We start from the raw sequence: 27,987 nt of genomic DNA on the forward strand, positions 1-27,987 counted from the left end.
AAAATTTCCACTGCCGAAGCTGGAACACCTCCGCTTAAAACAACTCTTTTTAATCCAATTGAGAGCAAAATGTATGAAATGTTTAGAAAATAAAATAAATTGACAAAATTTGAAAAAAAATTGAAAAAAAACTAAATATTTTTATAAAAAGAAACAGTTTTTATTTAAAAAAAAATAATAATAATAAATATATATTTGTTTGTATAAATAAAGTTTTATTCACATAAAATTACACTTAGAAAATTTTAAACTTGCACTGGGTTTTTGATTAATAAAAATTTTGCTAAAAAGCATTTTGTGTTTTTCTTTAACAAACTTTTAATTTAAAGAAATTGTATCTTTGAGATATATATTTTTCATTTTGTTTGTGTGTTTAATTTTACTTAAAGTAAAAATTAAAAAATAAGTCTAAAGCATTTAAAAATATTGCCACAAAGAAAAATTTTAACTTAGAACTTAAGAATTTGATTTGTGATTAAAATTTTTTTCGTCTTCTTTTTTTTGGTATAATTCTGTAAACCATTGTAAAAGGATTTAAACTTTTAAACTTAAAATTAAAATTTTTAACTAAAACTTAAAGTATTTAAACATTCGTCAATATAAAAGTTAAGTAGAGTTCAGTGCCTTTCATAATTTACACTTACACATATAAATTTTAATTTTTATTAATTTAATTGCAGAGTACTTAGCTTAGTAAAATTATTTTACAAAAAAATAGTTTTTATTACAAAAAACTACGTTAAACGTATTTTTTTTTTAAATAAAACATTAGTTTAAAGGATATGTTAACTGAAGTCAAAAATTTTAAAATAATTATATTAACACTTTAAAGTGGTATGAATGTAGAGAATATATAAATTATACTTCATACTAAGCATATGAAGAAAATCAGAGAATACTCATAAACTTAAAGAAATTAACAAGTTTGCTTAGATACGTAGTAAATTCTCCTAAAAATTAACAATTGTATCTGATGTTAATTTGGCACTCGAATTAGTGTTTCTTAACTACGAGTGATATTGCTTCGTTTAGATACTTTTTAAATTTGTCAAATCTTAAAAATGCCATAGATACTATGTTGCTTCGGCGCTATGTTACAGAGCAGTCTTTAGCTTCAATATGTGAGAATATTCTTAGGCAAAGATCCTTCCAATGGTGTATATTTATATTACGCAGCAGCTTTTAACTTCAAGAAGTTCACAGTTAAATAATTCTGATATATAAATTAGATACTTTCATTTAATAAAAAATCAGTGAAAAAATTTTTGACTTCAGTTGTGGAGTAACTACATTTCATTATCTTTACTTGCAATAAATAATTTGTTTCATATGAGTTTATATACATTATTATTACAGTTAAAACGAAAAATTAACACCCTAACTAAAACAGAAAAAGAATTTTCATTTACATAATAAAGTATAAAATTTATGCTATAGTTTATAAAAAATTTCATTTCTTAGACTTTTGAGATTTTTTTTATAATTTTTTTGTTTTTTGTGTTTATATATATTTTTTGAATCTAATAAAATTACACTACTTGACATCCACAATGAGAGGAACTTCGCTGATATCAATTAAATTTGGCGGCGACGGCATTTGATGTAACTTCGGCAGTTCAGTTTGTTGTTGTCCAACAGTAGCAATGCCAGCAACAGACGAGGACATTGTTGATGTTGTTGATGATGCAGACGACAGCGCCGATGACACTGTTGATGTTGACGCTGATGTTGCAGATGATAATGTTGCTGCAGTTGTTGCTGTTGCTGTTGCATTAGTATGCCCAGTTGCATTATTAGTGCTTGTCGCAATTGCATTTGGTGACATTTCAAGTATTAAACGATGATGTTGTTGCAAACATTGATTTGCATTGACAGCTGCTGCAGCCATCATCATGGCAGCATCACAATAATTTGATAGCATCGTTGTTGAATTGACATTTGTTGCTGGTGCAGCAGACATGAAACCATTTGCAACATTCGTTGTTAAATTGTAATCAACTGCTGTTGAAGAAGCATTTGCGACATTATTGCTACTTGCACTTAGACTATTTGCATTATAGAATAAACCAGCACTGCTACCTACACCAGCGGCATTACCCACACCTCCGCCAGGTATGGCATTAGCACCGATTTGACTATAACTCTGCAATAATTCATTGCCATAATTTTCACTGCTATTGTTGTTGCTGCTGCTGGTGTGATTTAATAAATTGCTACCGTGACTGAAGCTGCTGTTTATATTGTTGCTGCCGGCATTGCTATTGTTATGATTTATGAATGCAACGTTGTTATTGTTATTGGCCACTGCAGCTGCTGCTGCTGCCGCTGCGGCAGCGGATGATCAAGTTGTTGTCAATTGTCGCCACATTGTGTGTCACATCGATGGCAAATATGGCCAAGAGAAATTATTACCAGAAAGCACCATATCGCGGATTAACGTTTCAATTGGTGTTTTACCGACTAGACGCACAAAAAACAATTGCTCAATGACCTTCAATTAGAATGAGATGAAAACATTTGTACGATTAAAATCAATTTTCAAGAAAGTTATTTCGAAAAATATAGGAAAGGTTTCTGTTTGACTTATTAACAATCAGTTCAAAATTTTAATTAAATTTTTTAATTATTAATTAACATATAATTAAAAACTATGTGTTGTAATTATAACTTTGTTCTTAGTATTTAAGCTTGATTTAGGCTACTATACTAGTAAGTACAAACAAATCGAGAAAAAAACTGAAGCTTTGAAGAAATCTAAATTATTATAGTACATTAGAGTTTAATGTTTTCGACTGATTAAATACAGTAAACATGGCACTTTTACTCTTTGAAGGCTGGGTGGTTTTTGCACTGTCCCACCCATCTCATTGACTAATTTGTGTTTTCCTCATAAGCTTCGTGATTATTAAAATTGTTTTTGTTGTCTATAAAAAATGATAGATAAATCTTTATATACTTACTTGGGAGGAAACTGTTCTTAAAGATGGCAGCCTTAATAACAATTTTCCAAATCTTGTTGGTTGATTAGGATACTGCGTACGGCAATACTCCTCTAAAGCGCATTGGGATTTCTCTTGCAGGGATTCAATATGTGTAACATCGGAAAGACCACAGGCATCTATTAATAAAATAAAATATTATACTACTTAACAAGAATTCTCACAAATATTTATTATCATAAATATAAAATAGTTAAATTATTAAAGAAATAAAATAGTTAAACTATTATGGTTAACATATATTATTATATATTATATATCTATATACAATATATGGATAATATGAGATATATGGTATATACCTACATAATTTAATTTTATAAATACGTGTAGTTTTTTACTATATAAGGATCCTATATAATTTATAGGATCCTTATTTTTTTTATAATTTAATTTTATAAATACGTGTATATAAGGATCGATTTATGATATCTACACATTATTATTTCTAGAATAATAACTTTTCTTAATCTTACGCTAAATATTTTCAAAATACATATATTAATATAATATCTGAATCTTAATAGACTTATAATTATATTTATATAATATACATACATACAAACATTTATATAATATAATTATAATATATCAACTATGAATAAATATTACAATATTGCAATATTACAATATTGCTATATATTATTAAAGCTTAATAAACATTTAATGGGTTTTAAGAACATCATGAATCATCTTCTTGATTCATTTAGATAATATAGAGAATTAATATAGAGAATATTAATAAATATATAATTGTAAGAACATGAATCATCCTTTAGATTCATATACAGAATATTCATATATATGCATATTTTGTATAATATATGTACACATTTGAATTTCTTACTATATTAAAAACCAATATAGCGGATTGTAGATATTTTTGATGATACACATGCTACCGATTTTAACATCCTTGACTCCATTCCTTCAAAATCGTTATTAGCTATGATTTGTTTTAGATAGCTATCTATTACGTTTATTAACATCATATATTGTCGTTGATTATCGAAATAATGGTCTTTTGAAAAAAGGTTAGTGACGTAATTTAGGTCTTGACATTTTGTCAATTTAGAGACCAATTGCTGTAATATTTTATTACTTACGGTTTAGGCCTTACTTTGGGTCTAGACAGATAGATTTTGAACGTCTTGAGAACTTGTCACTGCATCCTTTGAGGATTATTGTGACACACTCACTTTAGTTCCATAGACGAGTAGTAGTTAAGAACGCTACATTGTGGCTAACTTTTGAAGCTTTAGCTAATGGGTTCAACACAAACTTTTTGTGGGACTCTATGAAGACTTCTATTGTCTATATTAAAGTTGAGATCTGGTTAAATTTTAAATTTTTATTTGGGCAACATGTGAAACAGTAGATTTCAAATTACGCCATGAAGTCTATATTCATGATAGGTGTTAATATACACATCAGTAAACGATTTATATGACTAAAAGGTACGTATATTACCGAGTTAGAATCTATATATATAAATTCTATCTGAAACAAGTTATTGCGAATTATTAAAGGCAAAAAAAATAACCGATTTACTATAGAGAAAACAACATGAATATATTATTTTATTATTGTTAAATCAGAATTTTATAATTTCTTGGCATATTTCTGAATTCACATTTTCGATTTAATTGACATTCTTAGATCACCATAATTTTTATAAGGTTAAGAGCTTATTATTCTCGTATATTTTCATATAATTGATATATATTGATTATCATATATATTGATTTATACAATTTAAGCAATTAATTAAATTAAAAAAAATTAAGATTATAGTTATCATTTATTATATACTTGAAGAGTCACGTTGAAAGTTAGTTCATTTATGCTTATGTTTTGTTTTTTTCGAATATGTGTATTTTTTTTGGTTCAATTCTTAATTTTTGTTAACTTATTTATTTTTTTTAATTAATTTTCATTTTATGAAATTTCGCTATAATTAATTTTTTTTCAAATAATTTGTTGAATATTCTGTGGACGTCATATATCATTTCCGTTTTATTTTATTTGCTTAACAGCATTTATTGGCTTTATGCAAATATTATTTTAAATAAATAACTGAAGTCAAAGAGGTCAAGCTAATGGACGGGTACGAAAGGAAAAAAATTAAATAGATTTTTAAAATATGCAAATTTTTTCGCTTAAATAACTTAATAACCTATTTTAAAGTGGCTGTGTTAATAATACAATATATTCAGTCTTGCACTAACGAATTCCGTATCGCAAAATCGTAGAAAATTAATTTACGGGGAGTATATTAAAAATCATTAGGGTAGTAGGGTTGAAAGTTAATAGTTGAGGTAAAAAAAAATGTACAAACATGATAAGTATATAATGAAAACGAGCTTTATTTTCACCTTCACGCATATCACATTAAAAATTAATTAATAAAACTTTTATAAGTTGCATTGAAATCGAAATCTTTTGACTTGATTTAGAATAATGTTTGTTACGAATGAATAAAAATTTTTTTAAATAATTTGAACCACTTATCAGCTTATCATTTAACTGCAATATATCTAAAACCAAAATATTTAAATGTTTAGTTTTCACGTTTTCTACGAAAATCATATTAGTATGGATCTGTTTCTTGAATTCACTTAAGTGCGAAATGTAATAAATCCTACACTACCTTAAACAAACATTTTTAAGCCATCACTAAAAAACAAACTGACGTTAACTTATTCAAAAATCACATATCTTTATATTTTAGATTAATAAAAACCCAAGTACCCATATTGCTGCAGTCTCTCTCAAAAACATACCGTCGGTTCTGATGAGAAATTAAAATAAGGTAAAAAACTTAAGTTCCCAATATAATATATCTCTAATATTTAAAAATTATTAATAATACTACGCAATGGTTACTACACTCTAAAAAGGGATTCATCTACTCAAATATGTGAATCTAAAACTAGATATATGCTTCACATGGTAAACATATATTAGGAGTGGAAAAGCTTTTTGTATAAAGATCCCTAGCGCTCTTCACACTTTTTCACATAATAATAAACATGAAAGAGAATACTCATCTATATGCAAATAATAAAACCATATATTTTTGTGGTGAACCGCGAAGTATACTCAGGCGGCCATAGTTAACCATATGTCATATATGGTAACAGTAGTGAAATTCATTATTTTAAAATAAAACATTAACGAGAATTGATAATTTACAAAACAAAAAAAAACAAACACATCAAAAATAAATTAATAAATAAGCTAATCAAAAAACAAAAATCTGAGGAGTTCTGGTGATAGGAAAGGGAGATATTTTACTTAACATATATCATAGAAATTTAGACGTCGTAAGTGATGTATACACATCTGTCTAGATATCAAAGAGATTAAAGGTTCTCAGATATACTTGTTCAAAAAATATTTTAAAACATGAATGAATTAAATATTTTCTGAGGTTCACTACAATAAATTTTTTATTGACTAGTATGAGAGCCAAGACATTTTAAATATGTGACAGAATTTATTATAACACAGTTTTAACAAATCAATACAGTTTTTTTGTAAAAATATTTATCAACTAAAAAACATTGTTACTGGCGCAACTCTGCAGAAAATCGTCAAAGTGAAAAATTTTTTTGGTCTTACGTCTACAAAACGATGATTCTCTTTGAAAGTATAGATATGAGGTTATTAGCAGGATATCTGACAAGGTATTTCAACCTATGATACCCCCCTAATCACTGGGTGCCTAAATCTATATTGTATCCTATTCTACTTTATACTACATATTGGTTTATACTACATATATCCGCTTTTACCTTTTAATTTCATCCTTATACGTGATAAATTTTTAATTACTAATTTTATTTAATTTTTTTTTTTTTTGTAACGCAAATTCATGTTGAATTCCATATAAAGTTATTGTAAGATAAACATTATCACTTCAAAACCATTCACCTGCAAACTGCACAAAATTTTATGAATATTAAGCGCATCTCTACGTTTACTGGCTGCGCATGGATTTCATTAAACGGAGAACAGAAATTGCATTTTAATGCATTTACGGCAGCTGCGCAGGTATCGCATTCAAAAGATATTTACTGCAAATTGCTATATATTTGCTTAATATAATTTTTTGTTGTGATCAGTGCGAATTTGGCTATTTCGAATTTAGTATCAACTAAGCAAAAAAGAATCCTAAAGTTATTTTATTTAACTGAATGCGATTTAATAAGCGCGCACGCAATATAAAAGTATCTGCATTGTAAATTCATTTTTTATTGTATCTTTTTTGTTTATGCTGCTGTTGTTGTTGTTTTTTTTTTATTATTATGGTTATTGTTACTGCTTTATATTGAACGGGCAATTTGTGGCATTTTTTAATATAGCGTACATTATCCACATTTTTATGGTCAATTTAGAAAGACGTTAATTGATAGTTTTGTATTCAATTGAAACAAAACTAATGAATTGTTTGTTGGTTACGTTATTCATATAAAGTTTTTCTGTGTTAGTAGTGTACTATTAAATATTTCAACTAATAAAGAGTTGCCACTTATTTATGTATTAATTAGAGTTGTAGTTTATGTATATGTTGTGTGTGTGTACACATGAATTTTGTTCGACTAAACTATATTTGTTGAAATTTTGAAAAATTAATACTAATTTGTAACATATTTTTAAAACAATTTTATATATAATGTTTTAAGTATTTAGAAAAAGATATTAAAATAGCAAATAGTTGTAATGCGACTATTAATGCATTTAAGTAACTAAACCATATCTGTTACAGTCATTTTTAAATAAATTTTTATATTTTCTTTATATTACTATTTGTATTTCTTTTTTATTACTTTTCTATTAATTTCGTTTTTTTTTTGAATTATAATTAAAAATATATTTTGCACGCTTACACCCAACGCAGAGCATCACTTAATTTATGAAAATATGCCATAGATCACTGTCCGTAATATGTGCCTCGCAACCAAGAACATGTTGCCATAAGCTGTAAACGTGTTGCCAGCAATAGGTATACATATGAACCAAAGTGGATTCTCATATATGCCAATGCACTGAACGCCGGCTTTGGTAGGCTTGTGTATATGAAGAACATATTGTTGCGAATACAAATTGCCTAGGCAACAACGCCCTGCAACATGTAACAAATGCAAAGCACAGCAGGTGATTGCACAAATCTACATAAAATCGAAATGATGTGAAAATTGTGCCAACTACGTACGGAAACTATAACAACAGTTTTTTGTATATTTATTTGCTGTATTTTATTTTTTTTTTTTGTAATTTACAGCAGATGCTTGAGATATACGCAACATAAATCACACAAATTGGCTTAGCGCACAAAATTTTTTAAATGATTTTCCAAAGCAATAAAGTTTATTGAAAAATAAATTTAACAAATTGCTTAGAAGTTGCGAATTGTTTGAATTCCTGCTTGGTATGATTCATTTTTGAGTAAGTCAGAAATAAAAAAGCTATGCTTTAATTGTGGCCTCAAGCAAAATCATTTAACTCTCCGTAATAATTTAATCACGATCATGGTCAAGTTTGCCCGAGCACACAATTAGTTAAACTTGTACTTAAAATTATGTCGATAATCAAAACAATACATAGAAATAATTGTCAATTGACTTTCTATTGGCATTTGGAGCTTTGGTCAACAATTGTTGATCAGAAAGTTCACAGGCAATACGAACAAGAAACTGTGTAGCGCAATAAAGAATTTCAAAGATGCATTGCAACATCACGAATCCAACCCAACGACGATGTGCAATACCGACTACTTGAAATGCATAGCCAGACGTTGAGATACCGATATCAAATGCACAAAAAAAGGAAGAAAATTGGAAAAAAATCGAGAGAAAAAAATTAAATAAAATTAAATAAAAATTGGCAGCAAAGTAACTGCTAAGCAATTCGTTTCAATAAGTCAGAAATCCTTTTGATTTTAGTTTGGGTTGTACTACTATTAAAACAAAGCAAAAGTACTTAACAGATTTTCTGTTTCACAGCATTTGTGCGGGTGTATCAAAATTAAGCTCACTCGAAAATTGTGCTGTATCTAAAGAGGGTATTGTTCATAGTAGATACTAAACTAATACAATATAAAGTGAAAGAAATTCCAACTTGCATAGCAAAATTTAGCTTTCTCAAGTTTTTGACTGAACTTAGTCACAAAAAATTTTTGCTATTTTAGTTACTTTGATTTGGTTGCATTTGTTGAATATGTTTCTTATTTCCTCCATTTGTTTTTTTTTATTTTCGGTTTTTGGTATTGGTACTGCACTCATCTGAGCCGCGTACTTCGACTTACTAACTCAAAAGATCGTGACCGCATGTCTTAAATGCATAATGACCGTAAAGTACTTGAAGTTGCTAACAAAAACCAAAATAATACAAAAAAAAAGAAACAGAATGTATATATAAAAGCCTAACTAGAAAGTTTTGTTTTTATTTTAATTTTACAAACTAACGTTTTGACCAAAAATCTTTCAGAGCCAGTAATCTAAGCTAAGCTTAGTGTAAGGCTGAATTTGACAAGGCTTAATGGTTAATGGTGTAGAAAAGGTTAAACTTTTTAGCGTATTTATAAATTGTAGCATAATTTTTATTTTATATTTTAATAATTTCTTTCTTTTTTTCCTTCTTTAATTTATTTTTGTTTTGACTTACGAGTATATCAAATTTATTTCTATTATTTTTAGTGAAGGGTAATAACTTTATTAGTAACGAAAATAATAGTAAATTTATCTGCAATGGGGAAACGATTGCATACAACTTGCATTGTAACGTTGAGGTCATAGTGCAAAAATTTATGAGCATTTGATTTTTTGGAAGTATACTATATATATGCATTGTTTAATTCATTTTTAATAATAGTATACATATCATTTTCGATTACATTTTTTTATATATTAGAAAAGTTTTTTTTTGACAATGTAAAAAACTTGATTTACATTGTGCCAAAAATATTAACAATGATGTGATTTATTGTATTTTCTATATTTAAAATGTGTAAAGAAAAATTATACAATTATACTTTCACTAAATGGGTAAACTGTCAATTTGATAATAACAAAAACCATGAAACATTAAGAAATATCACAATATAACATTGAAATTTACACATCTTAGGTGTGATATATATAAAAGCGTTCCTTGGAAAAGAATAAAGGTTCTAAACAATACCAATTGAAAATAAACATTTGATATATAATTGAATGGAATTATCTTAAATTGGTTTTGGAAATGTAACATAATTAAACCTAGAAACTAAAAAGTTTTCAGATAGAGGAAATTAGTTAGAAAAAAGAAAAAAAAACTAATTAATCATAAAAAATTCTTTGTATTCTTAACTAAAGCAAGTAAAGTAAATAATACAACTGTGGTATTGCATATAAATAACCCTAATAAAATAATTCCGTTTCAAATACGAATTCCAATTACACTAGAACACTTTAGTCAATTTAACACATACGAAATTATTAAAATAAGCAAAAGCCAGAGTGGTAGCTAATCACACCAAAAAGATTGAAAGAGATTAATTAAATGACGAACACTTGCTTTGAGCATCAGTCAAATCATAAGCAAAGAGAAAGAAAATAAAAATTTTAGTAACGATTTCAGAATAAATTTGCCGTTAGGTTAGACAATTTTTGAAGGGAAACTCTTGTTCAAAGACTTAAAATTAAAAAAAAAATTATTAAGTTAAAAATTAACTAAAAATCTAAGAGAGGAGAAACGATTAAAAAACCTACTAACATAGACAGCAGAAAAAAAAAGTCAAAACAAAATTAAATAAACAAATAGCCAAAAATAGGGAAACAAAGTGTGGCCAAAACATGAAAAGTACAAGATTTGCCTGTGTATTTAAAAAAAAACTTGAATATAAGAAAAAAAATATCATTGGGAAGAAAAAAAAATTTTAACCCTCCACCACGAAAGATGCTTAGAGTAGATGCGCTTAAATTGCTGATCGCGACATGTCGTCGACGAGCTGCCAAGCATGGCTTTGGCTTTCCGCAGTAGAAGCATCTTAAGATTTGGTTGCAGTTCAAGTAGAAACAACACCAACAACAATAACAATAACGGCAACAGCAACAGCAACAAAGATCGTGTCTGGTACAATCAAAGTCAAAGCAGCGCTAATGTAGCACACAAAATAGTGAACCAAAAATAAGAAGAAGAGACAAGGGAGATATAAGGAAAGACCGATTGGAGCGCATATGGATGCTACTATAGAGTTGGGTAACGATTGATCGGCAACAGTTTATGGACTCAAGAAAGCAATTCAAATGCAATTGCCAGGTTTTTTGCTTCTTATTCTTGTTTTCTTTTTTTTGTTGAATTATCTTTTGTTTTTTGTCTTTTTTTTAATGCTTTTTATTTAAACATAGCTCTCATTAGTTTTCTCCCTTTTCTCTTATTATAGCCATTTTTTGTATTATTGAGCAGATATTAAATATATCTGAGCCAAGCTTGAACTGCATGCTGCTTTGCTTTTTTTTTTAATTTTTCTTCTTCTTATTTTTCTTTGTTTCTTTCTTATTTTATTACGGCTTAAAACTTTCAGGATAATCTTTCGCGCTTGTAAAGAGCCAACTTAAACGAGTGTTGCATTAATGCGCGCATAAAGTGGTATCTGAACGCCAATAAACGTCAACATGCTTTCAATACTCCGCGGATGGATTATCAGCACGGACAAAGAAGTCCATAGAAAGACAAACAAATAGACAGATAGACTGACAGTTGGACAGACACACAACGCTGTTTAACATTGTTTACATTTGTTAGTTACTCTTTTGATTTTAATGTGTGTGTTGTGTAGAATTTGGCGGTTCTAAACAGGTCTTTACTATCTAGTACTTTAAATAATATGAAAATATAGTAAATTATTAATAAAAACACAGATCTACAAACTTAAGAAAATTTGAGACTGAGACTGACGTGACGTCATTAAAATATTTTATTTGTGAATGATTTCCATATTTATGCAATTACACATATTAATAAAAACTTATACCATATAAAATATATGAATTATTTAAACGTAATTTATTAGCTGGAAGAGGCAGTAAAGTATCCTTATTAACTTATTAACTATTATTAACTCAATAATATCCTTAATTTGTTGTCCAATTGCAATATTAAAACTGAAACACATAGTCTATAACAATCTAAAAACATACATGCTTCAGGAAGTTATAAAAAAGAAATTGATAAGGTTTGATATTGTTTCACATATTTTTCTTCTACCTTGCGCCAAAAAGCAAAAAAATATCAAAAACTCGGTGGCAACCAAAGTTACCAAAGGGTAACTAAGGGTAGATAAGTGTTCCCAAATACACAGTATTGAGATTTCAAAAAGCGATAATTGCACAACTGTTCACACCTTATCGCAATTAGCGAACGAGCAAACAAATCAAAAAGAAATAAAAAAAACAACGAAAATCAATACCAAATATCACAAATAAATAAAAGTAGGAAATTAATTATTCAATAAATAATTCTTAAATGACTAAAAATTAAAGAATACATAAAAAATTAGAATATAGAAAAATGATTTATTAAAAAATTAAACCCAACTCCATGAAGTGCATATTAATGCCACATAGTCTGTTTGTTGTTATCAATATTTGCACATATGGTTGCCATATTGAAATACAGTCAAACTTCCATAACTCGAAGTACCATTTTGCAAAGAAAAGGTTCGACGTTTGGAGATTTCGAGTTAAAGAATTTTTTTGAAATTGTATGCAATTTGCTATCTAAACCCTGTTGCGCTCTGTTTAGTTCGAGTTATAGAAAATAGAGTTATAGAAGTTTGAGTTATGAAAGTTTAATTGTATTTCAATGAACTATTCTCCTAATTGAAATCGCATAGTAGACAATTCTACACTTTTCTAAAATTATTTTGAATTTATATAAGGAAATCGATCAATTGGAAAACAAGTTGATAATTAATTTGGGTAATATATTAATTAAGATAACAAACCGCAATATTTGTTTTTAATGCAGATGAATTTCACTCAGTATTGTGATTTCAAATTTTGCTGTTACGTACAATAAGTTGATTTATTATAGAATTTAATACGTTCTAGTTAATTTTGGAACAAATTATGAAGAAAAATGTTAAACAATTATTTATATTATAAATAATTAATTACATTTTTGTCTTATTTTTCACTATGTTTAACTTCAACTTCTATTTCATACAATGCTTTTTCTTATGTGGCAACGTATCAATCATGATTTCAAACTTTTCACTGTTTACATGTCACATATATTGAACGTGAGTCAACGATTTTTACAAAAATAAACTTAAGTGTTTACACTTATGGTACTTAATGAGTAGCAAAACAAAAGGAAACACAAACAGCAATGTGGAATTGTTTTTCAGTGTAGTTCGCCTCCATTTTGTATTATTGTTAAATTTTATTTAATATTTATAAATAAATCAATCCAATTTCGCAATTAATTGTTACACAATTATCGCGGTAGATATGAAAATGTGTTAAGTGCAATTGTGTAAACGTAATATAAAAGAGCAGAAAAGTAGCTTTGTGAAATATCGAGAATATCGTTTTCGTTACATATTTTGTAAAATAATAACATATCTAGTTTGTTTTCAATATAATAACATAAAATTTATTTTAAATCATTTAAAAAATAATATAATTTAAATAATAATATGGGTAATATAAAAGAAATTATGATTTAAAAATATACGTTATAATAATACATATATATATTTATTTTAATAAAAAGAAAAAAATTAACTTAAGATTTTTTCCATCACCATAAAGGCTGTGTTGGTGATTATTACTCAGTGCTTCCAAATAAAAATCCATTGCATTCCATGAAAAAAAAATTCTTGCCAGGTGATTAAGGTAAGTGAGATGATGTGAATATGTTTAGTATATATGCTTTCATTTGTATAAAGTTTCCGAAAAATTAAAAAAAATATTAGTAAATGTATGAAATTGTCTGTTTTTAAAGTTGATAGCACCGAAAACTACAAGGAGCTATTTTCGGTACCTGTTGTTCTGAAAAAGTATTAAAATAGGACCCAAGTGTTAAGAAATATTTAATAAAATTCATATTAAGTTGTGCTGAAATAAGTATCTTGAATAATTAACATTTAATTAAATTAAAGTTTAAAGACTTTTTTTTATTATAAAAGTGAATGCATTCGAAAAGATGTTTTAAAGTAAAATATGAGAGAAAAGCATAACATCATTCATTTCATTAAACTTAGTTATTGAAACAGGTATTATATATGTTATAGATATTAATATTTTCCAGTAAGTTTCAATCCTCAAAAGTAGCGGTTGTGCCTAAGATCTCAAAATCAACTCAATAATTATTTTCATAATACTTTTCTGATATTTTCATAAGACCTTCTGATAGTTACCATGTATAAAAAAATGATTTTCATAGAATTAAGAATAACATATAGACATATATAATGAAAACAATTGATATATGATTTGAGTTATGCCTAATTGTAGCTTTTTGTTGTACCCAAATCTCAATAAATAATTTTATTCCATTATTCTTTTATCTGGTAATGCTATCGTAGAACAATGAGCTGAGTTTAAATTACTACAAAAAGTTTAAAACTGCAAATAATTTCAAGAAATATTAATCTATTTTGGTAAATGTCTTGTTTAATGACATTTATAAACTCAATAACAATATTAGATATTTAACAGATATAAGAACAATTTTTTCAAACAAACTCGTGCTTTAAAATAAACATCGAATGGAGATTATATGGTTCAATAATATATACAATGTAGTCATTTCAGCACAATTTAATATGAATTATTACTTTTTAGTGTGAATTTTTCTAATTTTTTTAAAGAAAAAATAAAAAAATAAAAAAACAAAATACAAAATACAAAAAATACAAGAATTAATTTTACTTGCTATAGATTTATTTTGTAACATATAATTTACTCTAAATAAAAATGAGGCAACAATTACTTGAAAAGAAAGTATTTTCAATTTTATGAATCATGAAACCAATGCCCTGATTATTATTCAAAAAACCAAAGATACTTTCTGGTCTATAGTTTATACTGTTAGAATGTTATATATTTATAATCTTTTTTTTAATTTAGTAAAAAAGCTTACTAACCATTTTGAATTACTGATAAAAAGTTGAAGAGTTACATACTCTACATAAGCCGATAAATCAAAACAAAAGAATTTTAAACTATAAAACTAACTGAAACATCTCAAGTAAGAATAAGAAATATAATCAAATAAAAACATAATTAATAGATTATGTATTGGTAGAGTGGTGATGAACTGTTATTAAAAGTATTTTTTTGACAATCAGTATTTCGGTTAATACTGTAAATAAGTGGATATACGTAGAAGCAACTTAAATAGCTTATATATCTTTATGTAAAATTTGTTCTACATTAATTTTAAACTACTTAACAAGCGTATTTATTATTTTAATCTATTTTAACAAGGCTAATTGGACTTCGAACCTATTAGATTAAAAAAGTGGAATACTTTTAGACGAAGGTTGTATTACATTATAATAATAATTTAGTTTGTTCATGAATATTGTAATAAAATTTTTTTTATCCACTTATAAACAGATCTTTGCAAAAACATGCCCAAAACTATATATAATCTAACTGACATGTATTTCATATATCTAAAAAAGAATTGTTGTCAGCTTAGATGCCGATGTTTGGCGCTATTAGGCTGTGTTTTTTACAAGGACTGTTTAAATGAATCCGAACCTAAACAACTTTATTCTCTAATGCAAATATTTTAACTTTTTTGACAGATTAAATTATAATCTAATTTAAATATACTTAAATTAGATATATATAAAATAATATACGAAAGAACTCCAAGACACCAAGCATATGAAAACAAACTTACTATGAAAGTAAAACTGAAAATGTGTGACCATTCAAAATACAGCTAGGACATCAAAAATGACAAAAAATAATTAAGTTTAAATAAAATTAGAAATTAGAATTATTTTTCCAATACCTATTGTTATTCTAAAAAAAAAATATTTAATAAACAATAAAAAATTTAACAAATAAAAAGAAAATTATAAAAAAAAAATTAAAAACATATAAAACATATTAATTCTTAAGGTTCGTTTTAATTAAAGAAACTTAAGAAGTAAAATTCTAGACATTATTTTTCATGTATTTATAAATATATGTTAAATAAAAAATAAAGTTTAAAAATAATCATTTAAAATTGTTTTTAAAATAAACACTAAATGATTGATTTATTTAATAAATTAAAAAAAAATATGTATAGGAAAATAAATAAATATTTAAGAAAACTATTATGCATAAAGTACATAATAATTATAAAACTAATATATAAAAGAAAAAGCAAATAAAATAAATCATACAATTCAAAAATTAATAAAAAACCAAATTTGAATTAAATAAAAAATTAATTTTTGAAATAAATTATTAAGATTGTTATTGATTGATTATCTAAGATTGAAATTAATATAAAAAATTATTAATTTATTTAATAAATCAAAAAACAAAATATATAGAAAAATAAATAAATATTTAAGAACACTATTATGTGTAAACTACATAATAATTAAAAATAAAAGAATAAAAAAATGAAAATAAAATTTAATAATAATTAACGATAAATAAAACAAATCATACAATAAGAAATATAATAAAAAATTGTTAAATTCCGTTAATAAGTTTTTTTCAAGCCAATGAAGTTAGTTTCAAAAATAAGAAGACAACTACAATTTTTAAGTTTTTATATATGAACGCGTATATTGTGAGGTATTTGAGATATTTTTATGCTTATACATATAATAAATTAGACTTATTAAATAATTTAATAAATAAATAAATAAATTATTAGGCACTATAAATAACACTATAATACAATACATAATTTTTGATAAGGTACAAGACTAACTTAAATAATAATTATACACAAATTAATTCCTAATATTGTAACAAAAAATTTACAGTTTCAAAATTACAGCTTAATTACCTAAATTAAATTAAGTACAATTGCCTAAACTAATTACAAATCAATCGACTAATCACATATGACATTTACGAGTGTTTGTACTTAAACGCTTCGTTTTCGTATTTGCTTACTTGCCTTAGCGGCCAAATTAAGACTAGTTAAACACTAATTTACAATTGCTAAATATTAGATATCGGCCTAAACTACAATTGCCACCTACTGCCGAGACTATACGGCGAGTATCTATAACTGGGACTACCAAACGAAGCGCCACTACTGTTATGTGCTGCAGCAGCTGCTGCAGCAGCGGCATGGCTCACACCGAACGGTGTGCTGTGATGGAACATATCAAATGCCGAACCGAAAGCAGAACGTGGTGGGGTCTGATAGAACATCGCAGCAGTAGCAGCGGCAGCAGCAGCAGCGTGTTGTTGCTGCTGCTGCTGAGACTGTTGCTGTGATGTTTGACATTGCGTGGACAATTGTGTATGTTGTTGTGATTGTGTTGTTGACGATTGATATGTGCCGTTCATGCCATTTGCTGCATCAGCTGCTGTTGTCGATGTATCATTTATACTCAATTGCGAAGCGGTTAGATTATGTAAAGAAGACGAACCGATTTGCGATTGAGTAGTTATAGAAGCACCAAGACCGCTACTATTGTGACTAGAATTGCTGGTCAGACTAGCGGTAGTGGTGGTAGTATTAACGTGGCTGCTGTGCAAAGATGTCGGTGAGCGGTAACCAGAGTAAAGTGAACTAAGCAAATCTGTTTCGATTGAAGCACCAGCACTTGTTTTACTAGGCGCACAAGTGCTAAAAGCGCTTGTCGCCGAAGGTACTATACTGCTGCTGTTTGAACAGTTAGTGAGCACTTTTAGTGCAGAATATTTGTATTCACCGCTAGTATAGGTATCGTGGCTGGAAGTAGGTGCTTGGGAAACATGTTCAGCACTTGACTGCTCTGAAGTGATGCTATCTATTTCGTTACGGCCTATATGTTGGCTTGTCACAGATTCAACACCAGCAACAGTTTTCATAAATGCTGCCAAATGAAAAGCGGCGTTTGAATTCTGTTGCTGTTGTTGCGAGTCACTTTCAGAACGATTGAGTTCCTCAATGTGACTGCGTACAAGCAACATAATATCCTCATTTAGACTACAATCAGCAGATGTTGATGAAGTACCTACTGTTATCGCTGAACTATCCGAACTACTGCTTGTATTTATATTTGCGCATAATTTTGCTGAAACTTTGGTTAGTAGTGTCGGCACATCCCTGTACAGAATGTCCAACAACTTACCGGTTGTAAACAGCACAATGGCTTTTAGGCAGGAATATTCGGCTGAATCAACATGTAGCGCCTTCAGTTTTTCCACTTGCTCCTGAAAGATGCGTATGTGATCCATAAAGGCGACAACACGATCAGCAGCCATCGGAGAGGCATGCAGACCAGCAGCGGCTAACAGTGGCGCCACATGCAGTGGCATGGAGCACTGACTGGCATTTAGAACGAACAACTCCGACCAAACAAGCCGTAACAGCGCCACTTGATCGGTGACTTGAAGTTCAGGAAAGAAAGGAATATTTTTGGCCCATTCGACAGCGGAAAATAGTAAACGTGCTGCCAGTTCACAAATGTTGTCAATACCCATTATGTTGTTCGGTTGCATACACTGACCATAGCGCGATGTGGGATATGGTTCAGCACGTAACAGTAATGATATATAGGAATTTAAGTAGTTATGCCCATTGAAGGCCACACCCATGTGTTCACCATTTGCTAATTGATATTGGCCATGCATGCCAAGTCCTGGTTGTGTGGGTGGTACACGTCCGCGCTGTACAGCTGTAAAGAAACAAAAATAAAAAAGTAAATTATTTATCTGCTATGGCAAGATGGTACAAAAAATCTATTGAAGAATCGTTTAAGGGTGCAATTATCTGTGTATATCATTATTCACAAAAATTATCAGTCGGTGAAGTGGCAAAGATTTCCACAGCTTTTGGAAATTTAATATCTAATTTAAATATTTAGTTTTCAAATTCTTGCATTCGAACAATAACGACAAAACAATTATTTTGACCACGACATCACACTATATACAATAAGACTCGGAGACTAACCCTCTCTGAATGCAGTCTATGGTCTATGGCAGCAACAATTACACAAAATACAAAATAGAAAACCCTAAAACAGCGCTGAAGACAATGCATATCAGCAACCTCAATCTTTGCGTGCTTTGTTATGAAAATTAGTAGCTAAACTTGTTTGCAGTTGATTTCTTGAGATGTATAGATATCTGATGTTGAGTAGAGTTATTTTGGAAATGAGGCATTAAATAAAGTAACTCAAAGGGTAAGAAAATAATTTGCAACCCTTGCTCAAAGCGTTATATGCGGTATGGCAGAGAGTTTATTAATGCACTCAACACTTTTCAAAATTAAAAATATTAAATAAATAAAAATTATTTTTCTTCTATAAAATTGCTTCACTGTACTTGCTTCAGTTTATATAGAGAATATTTTACAAAAATTTACAATGACGTCAAGGAAATTTACTTTTAATTAAAGTAACAAAAATACTGTTTAACACTGATACGCTTACAATTCAGATACAACTACTGTCACTGGTATTTATATGAGTATTCAGATACTTCAGTTCTGTTGTTTTTTGCTGTTTACGAAAAAAAAATTGCAAATTAAAATAAAACAGTACAAATGAGGCTTTTCAATATTCAAGATTTTTATTGTGTGAAATGACAAAGCCAACAATAACAGCAAAATTAATTTCATTGGCAAAATATAAATAAACATTTCTGTGGCTTTGCATTTTTTATTGGATTTTTTTTGCAATTTTTTTTATTTGTTTATTTTTTATTTTATAATAAAAAGACCTCAGAAATGTTTAATACCTTCCCTGATCTGACATTAACATAAATTTAAAACTGTTTAAGTTGCCAGTCCAGTTATTTGATGTAATGGAAAATAAAGTCCACACGGTTCAGAATACAAAAATATAAGTTATTAGTATGATATGGTTTTTGCAAATTAATTTAGTTTTGCAAATTATGTAATTATAATTAACAAGAATACAACTGTTTCAATACTTTGAAGCATTTAGTACATAAATATATGCTTTGGTTCACACTACTAATTTACAAATATAGTTTTAATTTGTATATTAATAATATTTGCCCAATTTTTGGAATTTTTTTGGGTTTGTTATTGATTCTGGAAAGAAAGGATTATTTTTCCTGAAAGGATAAATTTTTTGCTTTAATATATCACAAAATGTGTCAGTCAAAAAACGGTATGAATTATTTCAGTACAACTATTCTAAGCAAGCCCTATGCTGGAATCCACAAGGTTTCCGCCGGCCTAGAGTTCCAGCTAAAACATGACGAAAAACCGTGGACCAGGCACAGCTCTTCTGGAACCAAATCACGTAAGAAACAGGCAAAAGAGTAAGATTAAGAGGAATCGTTGAGGCCTTATGCGCCACTAGAAGATAAGTTGGCTGCAGTAAGTAATCTAATGATAATGTTATAAACACATTTTGTCATATTGCCTTGTATATATGACATGCGACTTTTTCCAATTTTCTCTACAATTCTTTTCATGCCTTTACACTTCTAGATTTATTTTATATTTATTTATTAAACATTTCATTAATACCCCTAAACCCCTTCTAATTATATTATTAAATGCACATTTATGAAAGTTAGGTACTTTAGCACGCTCTTTTAGCAGTTCGAGTGTGGATGTGATGCCAAAACAAAAAAGTGTCAAACACTTGACATAAGATTTACAGAATGACGCACTGCAGTGGCGTTTCAAAAAAGAGGAAAAAATCTTAAAAAATAATATGCGGTACTTATTAAATCAAAAAACAGAAAAAAATAAACAAAGAAGATAGCTAAAAAACCAATCAGCTAATAATGTTCAAAAGGTCTTAAGAGAACACTAAGTGCAGTTAAAATTCTTAAGCACGTGCTGAGTGAGTAAAACGATGAGGAAGAGAACTCATCTGTAAGATACTTTTACGCAATCAAAGGTTTTTCGAAGTACGGCGAGGAGAGGAGAGGAGAAGAGGAAATAAAAACAAAAATCGAATTTCATTCATTAAAAAACGATTTACGTATCGGAAACTGTGAGCCTTTGAGGGTTAAAACTGCTTAACATTTTTTTGCCGCTTTTTAAATGAATTTTTTATTATTTATGTAATTTTTTTTTTGCGGAATGAGTGAATTTGCCTTGCGCGAGGATTTGCAGTACTGCCTTCTTTTCCATACTTGATGTTTCTGCTCATATATTTGCGATATTTGTTTTTGCTGTGTGTGGATTTTGATCCTGTAATCTTGAAGTTGATCTTGTTGATCGAAATGCCGTAAGCAAAAGAAACTGAATTGTTTAAAAGTTTTATTTTGTGTTTGAAAAAAAAAAAGGTACGCAAAGGCAGATACAACAAGACAGACAGTTTGGCGCAAGTTGTTTGCTTATTTTACATAAAGGTTTGCGTTTTACTTTTGTGAGGAGAAAACGGAGTTAACTAATACTTTACTCAAACACTAAAGATACAGAAATGGAAGAGTATAGAATGGGAAACATAACCACACAGCATCACGCTCATAACAAAGCTAATCGGTAAAGTAGTCAACTGTTACAAATGCATTTATTTCTTTGGTATAAATTTTGCTGGACTTTGAGAATTTTCCCATGCTCATAAATTAAGTAATGTCCAGCGAACTGAGCTGGACAGCAACTAAACAAACTGTCCAAGTGTAAAAATTCATCTAGAAGTTTTTTTTTTTATTAAACAAGTTCCTATACTTTCTTTACTTCCTACCTGAATTTGTCACCCCATTTGTATAGGAATACAAAACTCAAAATCAAAACACAATTACGTAAATGCATTGTCCAAATAATTGTGTGCGGCTATTTTTCAAAGTTTTGACCAATATAAATTTCTATACAGATGAGCTTATTTTTATATCTAATAGATACATTACGAACACTGGTCAAACTGGAAATTGCAACCCCTAGCCAAGCAGAAAGGTCAATCTAGTGCACATTCAACCGCACATATATGGAGCTATTAACATTGCTTGACCATTACATGTGCTATTATATATTCGCTTTGAAAATCTTGAAGATAGCCAAACTGTTTAATGAAAATTTCAAGTATCTCCAACAACAATAATAGTTCAAGTAATACAATATAAAGAGGAAAAAATATCTGTAAACAAAATAAACGCATAAAGTGCTTATAGCACCGTTGCAACAAAAGACGTTACTTTTTCTGCAGCACTGCCACAAAATTTACTTGATGATCATTGCCAGGTGTGTGCACCGCTCAGGCAGCATGAATAAAATACATATTTCCAAAAAAAAAAATAAATAAACAAATGTACTCATGAGGAACTTTACATTTCATGCAAAAGAAATATTAAATAAAAACATATAAATAAATAAATACAAATAAAAAATAAAAGATTTCAAATGTAAATAAAGCTAAAAGGCACCTTATTTGCGCGTGTGAGCAGACACCGCGATTGTATGCTGTATGTGAATGACCAACAGCATTGCCAGCATTGCTAACATTTACAGCATTGCCAGCACTGGCAGTTAAAGAAAAATAAAAAAAAATAAAATAGTTTTTTAATATTTGTGTACCAGCTTTATATTTATAATTCGCATATAAAACTGTAAATTCAAAATTTTGGCGTAAAGGTGTGGCACCTGTGTGATTTTTTTCTGTGTTTCTCCATATTTAGATAACACAGAGCTGCATTTAATATAAAAGCAGTTATTTAAACAATTAAGGTCAACTATGACTCAGATATAAAATTATTATACATATCGTTTTATTTCTTCTAAAGTACAAATATTCAGTGTTTATAATCAATATATTAAAAAAAGTGCAATAGATCATAAATTATTCGCTTATACAAAAATTGTAATCGAAGGTTATTTTTTATTAAATACATTTAATAAAATTAAAAATAGCAAGAAAAATATATATTTTACAATATTTTCTATTTTTGAAATAGCTATTTTTGAAATAACTAATGAAAGTACAACGTAGTTATTCCAAATTAGATTTCGGTTAAATATTTCGCTGCTCAGTATCCCAGACTAGCTCCATCCTAAAGTAGATGTTATTATAAAAACATGTCTTCGCATCCCATTATTAAATATTATCATTCAGTTAGAAACATTTAATCATAATGATCATATGTCCTTATAAATACTTTTAATATCTACTTGATATTTACATTGTCTTTCCATCAAGTTCTGTACGTGAAAATTTAATGGAAAAAATGCAGTTAAAATTCATAAATTTGGGAAGTAAATATGTCTCATATAACAAAACTTCTGTAAAGTTTCAAGATTTTGCAAATTTCTTTAGAGACTTTAGAACAAATTGCTGTTATTCATACTTTCGTCTGCAAGTTTTGCAAATTAAGTTCATCAAATAATAATAATAGATCAAGGCAAACGGATTTTGCAATGTCCTTCAGGCAGAATATGCTTTCCGATTGTTGTTTTCTTTTTTCCTATTTAGCACTTCCGTTCCATTTCTTCTTTCTGGTACTCAATTGACATTGTTTCTATGTAGATAACATCAAAAAATTAAAAGTTCTTTGTCCAGTAAATTGCTCTTCCTTTTTTAAGGTAAATAAACTATAAAATCCCATTGAAAAAGTACTAGTACTTTTTTCAGTAAATTTTTTAAGTATTCAGAACGAGTTAAGCAAGTATTTTGTTGAGCCTATTGATACTAGAATTTTAATTATGCTAACCTACTGCAATCTTTTGGTGGTGAACCTTTAATTTACAGTGACCATACATACTCATAGGGTCGGAAGTCTTGGCCTTTGCAGAGTTTTCGCTTTGATATAGTATTTTATAGTATTTCTCAAACAAAAATTTATATGTGAAATAAGAAAAACTTTTGTAGAAAAAAGGGTGTTTTATGCAGAATTTAATGTTAGAAAAATATTCTCACGATATTTTAAGACTGATAAAAACGTTTTCGGTAAAGCAGAAACAGAACTGGTTTATGAACTATTTTCAAGAATTTATATATGAAATATTATATGTAGTTATTGTAATAAAAACCAGAAACATGACAAATGTACTCAAAAAAGTGTAGCAGAAAAATGTTACAGATACAAAAAATAAAATATAATTACACATCAAGTAAATGTGCCGAAAAATAAGGTGCTGAACTCTTTAGAACTAATAAGTTCTCTAACAAGTTGTTGGGTTACACTTTACAGTATCTTGCATGTTGTTGACTTGAGTAAATGTAAAATGACTACTTTGTAAATTGACTTTAAACATGAAATGTATCTAAATTAAAAAAATAATTTTTAATGAAATATGAGACAATTTGTGAAATGACCCCTAGCACAAAAAAATACTACTAATTAAGTTATTGTTTCGCTAAAATCTCGTTAAATTGCAATTGTTACAATTTTACGCAAGTTTCAAATGATTTCAATTAACCTCCTAAGGCTAAAGCTTTCAGCTGCTCAACCATTATTATAAATTTGTATCTGCAAATTAGTAATTTTATAAATAATAATTACAAACGTTCTTAACCCAAATCATTGTTAAATAGCATTTAATGAATATATTCATTTCATGTGTAGTCAGCGCTCAAGTCACTTGCATTTATCGTCATCGTTTGCAATTTGCATTCGGGCACTGAAAATCACTCTCAAGCTGCGCAGATATAAGATATTTAAACTAATAGTTAGAATTGCAAAAATCTCTGCTGTATATCGCGCAAATTTGACATGTATTTGTGTTAAAATAACACAAATTAGCACATTTGGTAGTATCGTTAGTATTGACAAACTTCACTCGAACCACTCCACTTCATATGCTCTCTGCTTAACTTCTCGTAATCACTTTTAATTATTGTTTTGGCAAATGATTGGCCTGATGCTTGACCAGTTCAACAGTAGTTACGGCATTTTTGCTTTACAGTCAAAGTCAGTCATTTTAATTTGTACTGAGCGAACGAAATACAAAAATTACGTACCTATGAATAAGTGAAAACCGTTCGAAATAAGCAGTTGAGATACTTTACCAGCGGATATTGCTGAAACGAAGTTGTAAGCGAAAACACACTTTAAAAAATGTATTGAATACTATAGAATTAAATACATAAACACAAAAAACAAGAAGAAAAATGAGAGAGGTGAAAGAAAACTAGAATAATTGAAAAGTATCGACCTTTTTAGTTATTGTTACACGATATCTACAACTTTTACAGTTCTAGAATGTCCTATTGCTTATGCTATTACAACACATTGTTTTTAACGCTGTTTCTATAAATTTCTGGTAGACTACTTGAACTTTATCGCTATCACCTGCAACGCATGTCTCATTACATAATCTATTGGTAATCTCTTTATATAGCTATACCAGCGAGATCGTGACTTTATCACTACCTGGAACAAAGCTGTCTCAAGAATTTCTCAAAAATTCTTAAGAAAGCATCTAAATAAACATTTTTAATGGTAAAAATATGAATTAATAAAAAGAGTTCATATCAACTTATAAGAAAAGTTTTCATCTATAATATATTGCTGAAAAATAATTAGATTGGCCAAATTGCAAAAAAATGTTGAGTTATGGTTACTCACGTATAAAAAGTGACCTATAAAAATTCCACATAAAATCTTTCATAATTAAATTAGAAATTGTAAATTAGAAATTTACAATAATTTGACTATATTATAATAAACCTTGACATCCCATCTATTACTATGAAAAGAAAGCTTGGTTTCCATTTAATATACAAATTTTTAATAGCTTTTTTCGAATACGTTAATTGCATATGCAAATGAGAAAATTTTTTCCAGTGTACATTTTATGCATTGTTAAATTAAAAATTTAGAAAAACTAAAAAAGTGCTATGGAACCTAAAAAAGTGTTGACGTTGTAATTATAATATTGAGCTAAATTTTAATTGTTTAAGAACAAGTTTGCATTTGGTGTTGGGGTCAAAGAGGTCTACTCATGTTTAATTGATATTTGTTGTTTTCTTATAAGCTTTTTTTTGTCTGTTTTTTTTTCAATATTTTTTAAGATACTTATATACGATAATATAGAGTCGTTTTTATATATTTAGTATTTTTCAATTGCAAATTGACTGAGTTGATTGCGTTTATAGATACGTTTTTTTTTCTTGGCTTTTTTTCTCTGTGTATTGTTGTGTACAATTTTTTGTTTTTGTACTTAATTACATGCATACTTAGCACCACTATTAATATTTTTATTGACTATATTAAGTCATTTCTGTTGAAATTCTTTAATACATACTATTTGAGTTACACTTAAAAAAATTTTTTAAGGCTACCGACATTCTAATAAATATTTTGTATGTATTCCAAATTGTGTATCTATTTATGTATGTGTATCCGTGTATATTTCAGTATGATCATTCAAACAATTTTTAGTTATTTAACTTGATAATATGGTAGTTGGCTATATGATCATAAGAATCATAGTCAATAATTGTTTTAATGAGTGCAATGGCAGTTTCACTAAATATAAATTATTTCATTTAAAAAATTGCAATAAATAATTGATTTAAATATGCAAAATTGGTGTTCACTATTAATTTAAAAAAATTAATTTTTTTTTCATTAAAGAATATTTAAACTTTTATGAGTTTCTGTAGTTTACCAGAGTTATATTCTTAACTACAATAGCTTACATCGACGTAAAAACTTAACTCTCAACTATAGAGTCAGTTTTTTAATTTTGTGTTTAAATTATTTAGTTTTTATTGTGCTTAGCTCCTTGGGTTATAGATTTTATATTATTTAATATTTTTTAAAATAGTGGGAGGTATTTTTCTAAGTGTTCAACAAACGTATTTAAGTTGGAAGTTTGTCAATCCGAAAGCTTTATCTAATATTGGATCTTCAAGACTACGTCAAATTACTAAGCAAGAAAGAATTTCGTTATATTTGCGCTGTCATTAATTTTTTTCTTTTAATTCTCGATTTAATAGTTTTCATTTAATATATCCATGGCAATATGTTGTACATGTGGTACTAAATTTTAATTTCTGTACACAATCATTTCATAAAAGATATATTCAAATTAGATGTTTTATATAATTCGCTAAAAAACTATAAATTAGTAATCATACTCGGTAAGAGTAAAAATTGAATGGTTTTGAATGTATTTTAAACATAAAAGCCATAAGAAATCTTGTAACATCAATTATAAATACTTTGTTTTATATACACAAAATCCTTTTAACCCATAAATATATAAATTGACAATTTCTGTCAAATTTAGGACAAATTACATTTTCATCTAAAATACAATTCTTTTGGCAACTTTTGCTTTTGATGAGTTGCAAGTGCCAAGCTATAAAAGTAGCAAAGATAAAAGTGAACAATCAACACTGTCAATACCAGTTGTCACCTTAGTCAATGAAAGAATTCGTAAGTAGCTGCATTTATCTTGCACTCAACCCACCTATTTACACTATTGTGCATTGTCTAGTGAACTCAATTGTTTGACAAATTCTTGGCGTCTTGACATTTGCAATGATTTCCGTTTTACTTTGTAGCTACTATTAAGTAAGAATTCTATGTTTTCGTTGCACGAGTATTATGCCAAAAATACTATTTTGTTCTACATTAAGCGTTTATTGTTTACAATTCCTAAACATTTGGCATTAAATTTGACTTTTAATTGACCCTTAAACGATTTTCACAAGATTTTTATTTATATAAAATAAATTTTAAATAATTATAAACATTTTAAATAGATAAACAATATGTAATTTAATTTATGAACTTACCTTCTCGTCGCATACCCATTTTGAGGCACTTTCTTAAACGGCAATATTGACATTGGTTTCGATGATGTTGGTCAATGGGGCAATTTCTGCTCCCTCGACATGAGTAACTTAAATTTCGACGTACTGAGCGTTTGAAAAATGATTTGC

At 28.1% G+C, this 27,987-nt stretch overlaps 2 protein-coding genes across 2 annotated transcripts; both read right to left on the reverse strand.

The window, feature by feature from the left end:
• Positions 1-764: 764 nt before the first annotated feature.
• Positions 765-2,341, reverse strand: LOC119675583 (putative uncharacterized protein DDB_G0286901; the record flags this gene model as incomplete). Its single annotated transcript, XM_038086790.1, has 1 exon — positions 765-2,341. A coding segment is annotated over one exon (807 nt), but the record flags the coding sequence as incomplete, so codon positions are not given.
• Positions 2,251-27,986, reverse strand: LOC119681062 (steroid receptor seven-up, isoforms B/C). Its single transcript, XM_038094131.1, has 4 exons — positions 27,841-27,986; positions 18,301-18,846; positions 2,961-3,118; positions 2,251-2,491 (listed from the first exon to the last, which is right to left on the reverse strand). The coding sequence occupies exons 1-4, from the start codon at positions 27,857-27,859 to the stop codon at positions 2,375-2,377; spliced, it is 840 nt and encodes a 279-aa protein (XP_037950059.1). The 5' UTR covers positions 27,860-27,986; the 3' UTR covers positions 2,251-2,374.
• Between the last annotated feature and the right edge of the window lies 1 nt (position 27,987).

Source organism: Teleopsis dalmanni, chromosome 2 (assembly GCF_002237135.1).
Source record: "Teleopsis dalmanni isolate 2A chromosome 2, ASM223713v2, whole genome shotgun sequence".
Taxonomy (NCBI): Eukaryota; Metazoa; Arthropoda; class Insecta; order Diptera; family Diopsidae; genus Teleopsis; species Teleopsis dalmanni.

Excerpts from the sequence above, each read along its gene's own strand:
- LOC119681062 (XM_038094131.1), bottom strand. Across the intron at positions 3,119-18,300 it reads CATTGTGCTGTTTACAACCG|ATGCCTGTGGTCTTTCCGAT; the intron begins GTAAGTTGTTGG and ends TTTTATTAATAG. Across the intron at positions 2,492-2,960 it reads TAAGAACAGTTTCCTCCCAA|GTCATTGAGCAATTGTTTTT; the intron begins GTAAGTATATAA and ends TTCTAATTGAAG.